A 12,083-nucleotide genomic window follows, 5' to 3' on the forward strand; every position below is an offset into this window, starting at 1 on the left:
GAAAATCTGTTAATAACCCAACTTGAGTCATCCGGAAAACTAATTTGATATTATATTTACCAGAGAAGAAGATAATATTGCTTATGTATCCTGTGTTGGGGAGGCAGGGAATCGAGGGTGCTGGACCAGTGATGGCTGTGTCCAGGTTGGGCTAATATCAGGGGTCCAAAAGCCAACATAATCCAAAATATGACCTGAAAATGTGACACATAATGACAAAAGTGAGAGACGTGATTTAAGTTAAATTATTACTTTTGAGGTTGTGAGGGATTGGTTAGATAGGTTGAAGGGGAAGCGTGGAAAATAGATGGGTCCATAGGGAAGTGCATGTGCTGCATTCCCCTTGGAAAAAAAAAATGAACGAAGAATTTTCTTTTTCTTTTTTAGTGTAATTTTCATTTTTCCTTTATGAATTGTAAATGCCTTTGAGAGACTGACGAAGACTATAAATATCCTTTTCCATCTAGTTGGCCACCATAGCACAGAGGCCCGTACGGATTTAAAATGAAAGCTTTTCAAGTCAAAACCCTAACCCAGTTCCAGTTAGATAATATTTACCCCACTTTTTTTTTTTCATCTTTTCCTCCCCTAAACAGGAGATGTCAGCTAGCTGATAGTTACCACACAATATTTAAACAAGGTTAATTTAATGAGAAAACAAATTTGCTTGTACTAAATACTAACAATTAGTGCTATGTAATCTAAGATTTTTGGGGCAAAAGTTCAAAACGGAATCAAGGGGACAAACATTATCAACTACAAATTAAATCACAACTAAGACAGAAATGGAATTACAATATTGGTGATTTCTTCTTTCTCTTCTTTTTGTTAAAAAAAAAAGTCTAAAAAAACAAAGATAGAATAGAATTAATATTGCAACAGTAACAAGCTCGTGCTCTCCCAAACAGCTGGCTCATGGAGTTATATATCCTACAAAAATACTAAAATAATATGCATACCACCCAGGATGATGACAGTGACAAGCTCACATGAGCCCAACCAGATAATACATGGGGTCCCTACGTGTAAACTTAACTTGATATTCTCTCTCTTAACAAAGAAAGATAGAAAGGAGAGAGACAGAGAGCTAAGGGCTAAGGGAGGGTGAGAATTTGTTCAAGGAAAAAAGGAAAAAGAGGGAACATACTAGTATTGCGCCTAACGGTGAGAAGGTTCGAGGGAGGCGCGCCCTGGGAAGAAAATAAAGCAAATAATGAAATAAACCACTTTTTCTTATTCTTTCACTCTCTTCTTTCAAGGTCAACAACTAGAAGAAGTTGCATTCTTTGAAACGTCCATGGGGGTTTATTGTCCAAGTCTAGTTTTCGTGTTTGGGTCTTGTTGGTCAGAAGAAGAAAGCACCGACTTTCTCATTGTACAGAGAGGTGAGAGATAGCGCCTAAACCCAAAAAACACACAAAACACCCCTTCCCGCATCTCCTGAAACTCTTCCTAAATTCCGAATAGTCTTCAACCCTAGCAAAACCAAGAAAAGTTGTAACAACATGGCACAGTTTCTAGTGTTCTTTGTTTGTCTGTTTGTTAGTTTTGTTTAATCTCAACTAGACCAATCAGCCCCCACTTTTCTTCCCTTCTTGTTAGGTTTGTTTGGTTGATTTTTCTTCCTCATCTTTTATAGTCTAGATCCCCGAGGAAAAGTCACAATTGGTGCTAAAAAATTCATGGATTTTGGGTCATCAGGGAGAGAAGGGTTTAGTGAAGAAGAACAGATGGGTAAAGGTAAGCTCCCTTTTTCTTATTCTTCCTCTTCTTCTCCTTCATCTTCTTCTTCTCAGCACAAAACCCATCTGGTTCCTCCTCTTATCAACTGCCGATGGGAGAAGCAGCCTCATCCGATTTACGACAGCCACCACCAAATGAGTCCCAACTGGTTAGGCAACAGGTACGAACCTGAAGAAGATAACGAAGCAACTGCCACAGCAACTGCAAGTGAAGCTGATTCCAAACGCGTAGACTCAGATTCAACCCCTGAGCTCAAGAGCAGTGCAAGTGCCAACATCGAGAAAGAACACATGTTCGATAAAGTAGTCACCCCAAGCGATGTGGGAAAACTCAACCGACTTGTTATCCCAAAACAACACGCTGAGAAGTATTTCCCGCTTGATTCTTCCACAAACGAGAAAGGTCTTCTGTTGAATTTCGAGGACAGAAATGGGAAGCCGTGGAGATTCAGGTACTCTTACTGGAACAGCAGCCAAAGCTACGTTATGACCAAAGGCTGGAGCCGTTTTGTCAAGGATAAGAAACTTGATGCTGGCGATATAGTTTCTTTCCAGAGAGGAGTAGGTGAGTTGGGTAAAGATCGTCTTTTCATTGATTGGAGGCGGAGACCTGATGCACCAGACCCGGCTTCTTTTCATCCTCATCAACACTTCTCTTTTCACCGCTCAATCCCATGGAGTCCATTGCTAATGCGGCCACCACCAACAGGAAGAGATCACTTTCACTTGTCGCAGATACACCCTCTAAACAGAAATAGCTACTATGGTGGTTATCCAACTGGAAGCAATGTGATGAATCCAGCTGGAGGGACAATGGAATCAGTATTTTACTTGAGATCAGCAGTGGCTGCAGCAGGCCCACAAATGGGAATGGGAATGGGAATGGGACTGGGAATGATGGAGTGGCAGCAGCAAACAGGTGGCGTTGTAGAGCCAATTGTGTTTGACTCGGTGCCGGTGGTCCAAGGCAAGGCTGCAGCCAAGAGGTTAAGGCTTTTCGGGGTGAACATGGAATGCCCCATATCGGAGTCGTCGGGTGAGTGTGAGATGTTATCTCCAACTACCATAGCAAATGCTACAATGGCATCGCAGCCTCCTCAACTTTCATCACCGTCACAGCATCCTCTCCAATTAAGGCTCTACAACGGCACCCCACTGCCCACTGACTTTCGTAATGCCAACAAAGGGAAGGCTTCCATGTCCTTGGATTTGGATATGTGACCACAAGAAATTGTATCTGGTACGGTATATTCGACGCCCAAGTTAATTAACTTTGCCACAATCAACACTTGCCACTACCGTCATCACCAACAAACAACGACAAGAAATGCTCGAAGATAAGGCTAGAAGAATTGCGAGGCTAGCTGCTAATCCGCTTCTTTTATTTTGTTCCCAATTTATCACTTCCTGATTCGGATAAAGGAGAAGACCCAGCAGTTGAAATCTCCAATGCTGGTTTATGATCATATCCATATCTATACTGAATAAAAAGAGACGGAAGAATATTGATGAGTATTTGAGGAAAAAAAATCAGATTTCAATGTTGTTGTTTTAGCGGTTAATTAGTACAGAAGCGGACTTCAAGGTTTGGGTGACTGTGAAGATTTAGTTAGAGATGAGATGATCACAACCATAACCCAAGGAGTCTTTTGTTTTTAACTTTGTGTATAAAATATAAGTATTACACATAGATAGATACATATATGAGACATAGATCCATCAAGCCCGAGATTTCATGATTGCTTTTTGTAGGGCCTGGTCTCTCCTGAATGTATCCCATCCCATTGTTTCCACTGAATTAGTTCCCAAGTATCTTTATTCCCTTTGGCTCGTAACTGCTCTCCCTCTATCTTTCTCTTTCTCTCACTCTCTCTCCACTGTTGTTTAGTTAATAACAACCTTTCCTGACTCCTCAGTGACTGACCAGAGTGCTAGCTATCTGATATAATTCAAGTTTTTGCTCTCTTTTGTTTTTTACCTTTGCTAGGTTGTTGTTCTTGTCGCTGCTTCGTTGGGCACGCCCGCAGGTTGTGCAGAGAAATTTGCAGGGCTTTTAAAAGGTAGGATTTATCTCAATTTTCTTGGACTCTTTTTGTTTATATTATTAATTCTTTGCCATCTGTTTAACCCCTTACCGCATTAATATGTTTCTTTTTTGTTCTTTGCAAGTTTGAGTGTTCCCCTTCCTCAAATTTGCTTGTTTCTTCGATCATTTCAATTCACCAAATAGACACATACTATTAACTCTCTTGAAGAACAGAATACATATGCCATCATAAATGTGAATTTATTTAATTCCTTTTGTAATAGTTATCTGGTTAGCTGGAGCAGCATGTTTCACTTTTTTTCTTCTAGGCGAATATGTTGCACCAGCAATTTGTTTTTCCTTTTTTTTTTTAATTTCATCTGTACCATTGCACACCTTTTTTACTTTAATTGCATAGTCCCAAGTAGTCGAGATATGAAGCATCGTTTGGAGTCAGCATGCGCGTATGTTCAGATAGCTATCATTGTTTTTTTTTAGATTTCAATGTTCACAGAAATTAGATTGCCTAAGCTGAAGTTGAGACCAGCACCTTTATCTTTCTGGTGAGCCACATGTTTCTTCACCTTTTTGCTAGAGCTCATACGTATATTCTTCAAAAGTTACCAAAACAAAAATTAATGGCCTCCAACTTTGACGATAATGTAGCTTCGTCCTTTTTTCCTACCACCAAATATTATTTCTAATGTCATTTTTAAGCTTGTTATAAGATAGATGGTAATTTTGCAATACTATGCCCTGGTGTCTTATTTACAGTCTGTTTAGTCTCATTCGAAGAAAAATAAATAAATAAATTAGGTATTCCTCCACTGCAAGTTGCTTCTTGGCAGTAATAATTGATTGAAACTGTTAGTGCCCTCACCACGGTTTTCCACTGTAGCTTGAAATCGTAAACCCAGGGCCAAAAACAAGATCTGTGATTCAATCCAGTGCAGCATGGGAACAAAAAAATTTTTTTTAACTTGGTCTATACTTTCAGGGGACTGAAGAAAGTTTATCCTTTATAGTTTGCAAAGTTCATCAGTCCTCATATATGTGCTATACTAACAAAAAATAATTACACGATTGATCTTTAACGGGTCAATCTTTCTGTAGTGGCCTTTCTCAAAGCAACTTAACTTGTCCAGACTATTTTTAGATCTCTAGGAGAGCATGCTTATTGATCTGTAGCACAATCTCCACCTTCATAATTCATGTATCTGATAGTTTTTAAGATTTTCCAAGACTTACTTCTTTTATTTTTCTCAACATCAAAACCCTAGATGGAAATATGAACTATTTCTGATCATGTAGACACGCACACACATACGCAAACATGTGGATGAATGAAGTACCAATTTTATTGCCGTATCTTTTGTTCATTGGTCACCTTATAGTTTCCTTTCCACCCAGAGAACAGTCTTTGATCAAATTTTATTGCATACTGTCTGTCAAGCTATATTACGATGATTAGCATAGGACACACAATATGTAAATATTAAGTGTGTCAAGCTCTATAGTTTTTGATGGTTATGAATCAACTAAACAAGGCTATTATCATATACATGTAGAAATGAGAGGAACTTGTGCTCTAAAGTTTTCTGAAATGCCTTACAGTTAAAATGCTAGAGAGTAATGTTTTATCTGAATGTGTCATGTCGATTTCAGATATCTTGGAAATGGTGGTCGGTTCTGACATTTATAAAATTAAAATATGAAGAAAAAAAGACACAGAGAGAGAAACCTCTAATAGCGTTAACACTCTTAAAGAGATCAATGTTACTGAAATTAAAAGAAGGAACATAAACTTCAGACTGGGAAAGCAGTTATATGGCAAATGAATCATACTTCTTGGAATTCTATTTTTCTTTTTTGGTTGTCAATGACTTTTTAGAACTCATCTCTTATATGAGTAGAAGTATTTGATTCTTCTATACTTGCCCTAGAGGATAGGAAAATTTGATCAGCTTCATTTTTACCCGTAAACAAGGACTAAAAAATGCTTCTACATGGTTATCTTAACCTTAATTAGGTGTTTATGTATATTCCCCCATAAGTGCACGGTTGTTTTGATGCATGCTTTCTATATGTTGGATGTTACTATCTTCTGATTACGTGTCTTATGGTGCTTTGGGAAGTCTTTTATTTATGGTATTATTCAAGAGTTAATTAAACATCTTGCATATGGCACTAGATACTTACTATCTGGTATGCGCGGTGGGTTAATTCTATTGGTTTTCCTGATGCGTGGTTTTGCTGTTATCTCTCTGCTGAAATGAAATGTAGGAGTAGGAGAGTCTCAAACGCCAAGGAAATTAAAATAATAATAATAATAATAATAATAGGTGGAGAGAAGGAAAATTAGCAGTACTTGAAATGAAAAAACCTATATATCATTTTGCGGTCTTCAGTTAGCTCTATATGCCACTTAAAAACATTTCTAAAGGCCTAATTTCCATTGGACACTGCCACCTATTCTATCTGGTTTTGATCTTAAAAATCCTTAAAACCAGTAGATGTATCTATACTGTGCATAGTCACTAAATAAGTCTTCCAGTTTTAGCATGAATGTCCCTCACGCTATGAGTTGCTAATCTAGGAAAATAAGCTAAATTTCAACCCCAAAAATTCGACAGATAACCTAAAATATCATATGGGTTAAGCTTTCTTTGCTATTGTTGGTATGGTACATATTGTGAATGTCATTTTTTTTCTTTATCTAATTTTTCAAGTACAAAAAGCTGATCATAGAGGTGCTTTCCTTCAGTTTGCAGGCGCTGTTAGTTTCCCTGATGAGATAGGTTTGGATAAGCAGTGAGTACAAAAACAGGAAGAGAGTCGTCTTTCTCTTTTGATACTCAGAAAACAGAAATTAAAGAGTCCCTATATGCAGGAGGTTTCTTGACATAATTAATACAACTGAAGGGTTTTTGTTTTGGCAAGACATACAGAAATTCATGCACTGGTATTTTATTTTTTTTCCCTTTCAAACGAAGCTCTACCCCTGAAATTGACCTTATTTCTTACTCATGTTTTTAAATTGAGGCTCACTCAGTTGTGAGGAGTGCCTAACTTTTTGCATGTCATTCGTTTCCATGACACTGACGTCGTTTCATAAAAGTACATGCTTAATAGAGTCTAGGTGTTGGCTAGAACTCCATCAATGATATCATTTTCCTTTTAATGATTTAGAAAGAAAGGATATATATATATATATATATATATATCAGCTTTATTAATGTATGCATGGATTCTATATAACGCAATAATAATAAATAAATTTTAAATTTTAAAATGAGTTCTTAAAATTTATTGTTCATTTTAAGTTTAATTAAACAAACAATACATTTTTTTATTCATTTGATGGATATGAGAATTTAGTTGACATCTAGAAACTCAAATTATTAAATTTACGTATTAATAAGATGGTAGGTAGGTTTCTTCGACAATTATAAAATTAATACAATGATCAAATAGTGACGATCAAATTATTAAACAAACTCTTAATAAATTTTATTAAGCTAAAAAGAGAAAGACATAGACTTCAATGGACACATGATGAAACAACTTCACCATAAACCTATACATAACAAATATAAAAGAAGAGTACTGAGCATTAGATTCAGTTGTCAGGATATGCAATGTTTTCCACCTCTCTGGTTTGGTCAAGTAGAAAACTAATTTGTCAGCTAGAATTAATCATTTGTAGCATTAATTAGTTTAAACCTAGCTAAGGTATTGATCTATATCTTTGTCACTTTAATTAGCTAGGTAGTATTTATCAAAAGCATCAGCATTGCAGGTAGAAGTTTACATAGCTGAATGTGAAAGACAGACGTCAAACTTTTGCTTTAATAATTTGGATAATTAATGTTCCCATTCATTCCCCTCCTCACTCTCACTTTCCATTCATATAATAAACCAACAATTGATTTGAAATTCAATCATTGCGTTTAAAAGAATTTAATAATATTAGTCAACCATCTAAATTAAAATGCATATGTAGATATGTTGGAATTAATTAAACTAATAGTGTTCTATCTTCTAACAAATATTTAAGTAGATTTCAATTAATTAAATCTTTATAACTTAAAAATAAATAAATGAGACAAGGTAAGGTATATATATTGAGACATGCCCAACTACCCTTATTTCACATAGCTACCTAAAACGTTTTTTTAATGAAAATACATGTGCAATTTACAAGTAAAATCTTAGTACAATATTTAATCAAATAATGCTAATGAAAAAGGCAGTATACAAATGGAAGAAAAAGACAACACAAAGATGGAAATAAGCCACACCAGAAATGAATATAAAATTGAAGGAAAAAAAAAAAGGAAAAAGTATGAAAAGGCTTATGTAACTGCAAGTACAATTGCCAGAGAGTCTGAGAATTGATCAGACACTTTTCTCTTACCGATCAAAAGAACGACAATAACGATTCATCAAGGACAACACTGTCCAAAATTTGATGACCTTTGTCACTGGAGCCAAATACCAACCCCGATAAATTAAAATTTGAAAAAAAAAAAAGAAAATGGAAATTGCCAAGTGTTCAATTCTGCCATTGGAGAAATACTTACCATATGCCGTTTTGGTTAGGAGTGCAGAAGCAATGGAAAGGACCCAATTCCCATTTGGATTGTGTCAAACGAGCAGGATTGGGTTAGTGTCCTTTTTCTGGGGAAAGCATAATTGTAGTTAGGCTGTCATCCTTTACAAGGACAAGCCACTGCCAAGGTTCTAATGCCAATTACCTCACTCCTCTTTTATGTGTACATGGAATCATGGATTAGATTGATAGATAGATAGACTCTCTTCATGACGCACATGGCTGTATATGTGTTAGATTGGGCCCCTTTCGAGTCTGTGAATGAAAAAAAAAACATAGCATCTAGAATCTAGGGTGGTAGCTAGCGAGTACCAATCCAACAGCAGCGGCAGCAGCAGCAGGGAGAGAGACCCTTCAATGAATGGCGTGTAGGGCTGCGTTTTGGACTGAGGGAAACACACAACAGACAGCCGTAACGAGATATCTCGGGCAATACCCATAACTCTCTTATACCATTAACTTCCTGTAATTAGAATCTACTCTGATCTTTACCAGTATTCCTCTGCATACATGGACGTGCTTTCCATCTCCATGCTTTAGCTGAAATGACCTCACAGCCCCTTTACCCTTCTCGCCTTCTGAGTTTGGGCATTTCTTACTTTTCTTTTCTGCACTCACTCAATTGCCTTTGCCTGCAGGGTGCCTCACGTCATAGGATCATCATAAATGGAAGTCCCAACTTCAAACACCATTATAATATTATGGATATATTTGTAGAATACGTTTTGGCTTGCTCCTTGATTAACTTACAAATTTGGCTTGGCAAAAGCTTGTTTGCACAGAAATGCAAAAGCCCAAGTCAGTTTGGAAACTTCTTTTCAGTTACTTAAATTATAAGTATACATTGTTTGCTAGTGATGCAAATATTATCACCTCGTCTAGCTAGCATGGCTAACTAAGGCTAAGTGTGAATATTTAAATGCTTGTCATGTAGTTCATGGTTAAGCTAACAATATTCAAGTTTGGGTGATCCCACCGTCTTATCTATAAACAAAAAGGTGGCACATAAACGAACAAAAAGCAAGCGTGGCGCACATAGTGTGTATAGTAAGCACCAACCCAAGGACAGGGACGAACGATGATGAAGACTGAAGAGAGGGCAATTGTTACCCGCAAACCTGAACAGGGACACCGAGTCCCCACCCTAGAAAGATAGTGTTGTAGAGATTTAGGGTTAAAGACAGAGGCGTAATCAATGACGACAATAAAGTTGCAAATATAAAAGAAAAGTAGTTATCCTTGTTTTATTTCTTCTCTCTCTCTCTCTCTCTCTCTCTCAATCCCAAAACTTCGCCAACAAAGAGGACGCGTGCAAACGACTCCCAGTCCCCTAGACTGCATGGACCACGTTTTGGTTTGATATTTCTTTGGAATCAATGCACCACATTCCCGTGATACCCTTCACTATCCATCATCTTGCTTTGGCTCTATTCTGGAAGACTTTTTCCATGGTGAAAACTAAAGAAGAATTCAAAGAGAAAGAAGTGGCACGCTTCCCTTGCTTTCCCAATTCTACCACTCAACATTCCGTCTCTTTTAAAAGTGGATGTGGACAAAGGATTGCATCTCCCTCTTCTCAGTGTTAATAAGGCATCGAAAATGTCAAACCATGGACGGCTCTGATTAACTACCCTAGCTACCTATTTTATCGATTTCCCCCTCTCTACTTTTCTTGATTTCGTTATGGTATATGTATATGATCAGTGATGCTACCATGCAGAAACAAGTGCATAAAATTTTTAAAAACAATAATAATAATAATAATGTGTAAAGAAGAAAAGAAGTAGAAGCTGCAATAAAAGAAGAAGAGAAGATCAGGAAAACAGAGAAAAGATAACAAAATAAAGCTGATGCCTGATGGTGAAAGGCGACTAAACTAGCTACTGATAATAACGCAGCTTCTGCTTCCATTTCATATACTAGTATTCTAAAATAATATTGTTTATCAGGACAGAGCATTAACAATGACAGTGCAAAGGGTGGCAGCAGATCCCATAAAACAACCACAATTATAGTGAAATGTAGAGGGAGGTGACAGTAACAACTCATTGGCCTACAGCACAACCTCCATAACAGCCGTAAAGACTAGCGAGAGACTTTTATATAATCAAATATAAATGTGTTTGTGTTATTATGCAATATTTCTATATTTTTTTATAGTAAATGTAATATTGTACGTACGGGCTATACTAAATATTTGCAGAAGAAGAAGGGGGTAAACAAGGATGAGGGAGGATGACTGCAGAATTCTGACCCACCTGCGGATGGCATGGGGTTGATTATTTTTTGTCCTACACTTAGCACTCCCTCAATTAATGCCGGATACCCAGATTTTGCTAAGGTATCCCAACTGCAACCATTTGTGAATGCCCATTCCCTTCTATATATACATCTCTATCTTCCCCTGTTAGCTTTCCCTTTCGGTCTCTTCCTTGTCTTCACTCTCCTATATTCCCCTCCAACTCCCCACCTCTCTTTCAAATTGTACTCATTTTTCTATAATTCCTTTTCCTTGTTCAGTGTTTTACTTTTAACCTGGGTGCATCTTCTAACTTCTTCCTCTTCATCTTCTTCTTGTAATGACAACACCATTATTCTGGTTTCATGCAATAATGATGAGATGGGATGGACCATATGCATAAATATATATGGACCATTTTTTTTTTTTTGGGGGGGGGGGGGGGGGGGGGGGAGAGGGGTGAGGGGGAGCAAAGAGCGCAATCAGAGCTGAACTACATGGTAGTTTTGGCAGCATTGATTTCCTTTGATTTATTTTTATTTTCTATTTTTTAAAATAAAATTCTGATCTCTATTGCCATTGTAAATAGGATATGCCCGAGTTAGGGGTCCCCCACCTGGGGATGAGTAGTCACTTTAGCCCGAATGGGTGTGAAGTTTTTTGATGGGTTGTCCTTGTACTTCCAACTGGGTGTTCAAAACCTAAGCCCTTGTGGTACCACTGTAGTAAATGAGAGATAAATGATCTTTCTTCTCCAACCAAGCCACAAGGGGAAAATACAAAACACACTATCTTTCCTACAATTCTTGTACTTAGAATCAAACCAATGCTCTTTTCTTTTTCTCCTGCAGGAATACAAGAAGTAGATCCACCTAGTTTCACGCAAGTACTGAAACGTCTTTTATGGGCTTCCTCAGTGAAATTTTTTTAGTTATTAAAAAGATTCTTATAATTAAATAATATATTTTTATTTTGGTATTAAATAAAAAATTAAATAATCTTAACAAATGCGCATAAATTAAGCAAGGGTGACCCTAAAAACCAAAAGATGGAAGAGTGAACGAGGAATTCCACCAGTCGTACCATGAGATTAATGCGATGGGAATGTTAATTAAGAGGCAGTCGCTCTTATGCTTAAAATGGAAAAAGAAATAATGGATTTGGAACTGCTGCACTTGGTTACAAATCAATAGTAGTACGTCTTAAATACGTTTGTCGGAATACAGGACCAGAATGGACAGGGAAAGTTGCTCATCGCCCAGTATCGTTAACCCCACGAATAATGACTTCTAACAACATTTTGTTTCTGCGCTTTGTGCTGTACTATAACATATAATAAGTCACTTCTATTTACAATTTTTATGCCAAATGTTTTCCCTTCCACTACACAGAAATGGATTCATTTAACGATATTTAGATGTTGGGGTAATGACGTTAGTACAACTTTAATAGGCGTTGAACTTT

General features: G+C 37.1%; 1 protein-coding gene across 1 annotated transcript; it reads left to right on the plus strand.

Moving 5' to 3' along the window:
• Positions 1-1,079: 1,079 nt before the first annotated feature.
• Positions 1,080-3,577, plus strand: LOC110414915 (B3 domain-containing transcription factor NGA1-like). The gene has a single exon (XM_089784319.1). It carries the CDS (start codon positions 1,683-1,685, stop codon positions 2,961-2,963), a length of 1,281 nt encoding a protein of 426 aa, XP_089640445.1. The 5' UTR covers positions 1,080-1,682; the 3' UTR covers positions 2,964-3,577.
• The last annotated feature ends 8,506 nt before the right edge of the window (positions 3,578-12,083 follow it).

Source organism: Theobroma umbraticum, unplaced genomic scaffold (genome assembly GCF_002168275.2).
Source record: "Theobroma umbraticum cultivar Fairchild unplaced genomic scaffold, ASM216827v3 scaffold_30.0, whole genome shotgun sequence".
In the NCBI taxonomy this organism is placed as follows: Eukaryota; Viridiplantae; Streptophyta; class Magnoliopsida; order Malvales; family Malvaceae; genus Theobroma; species Theobroma umbraticum.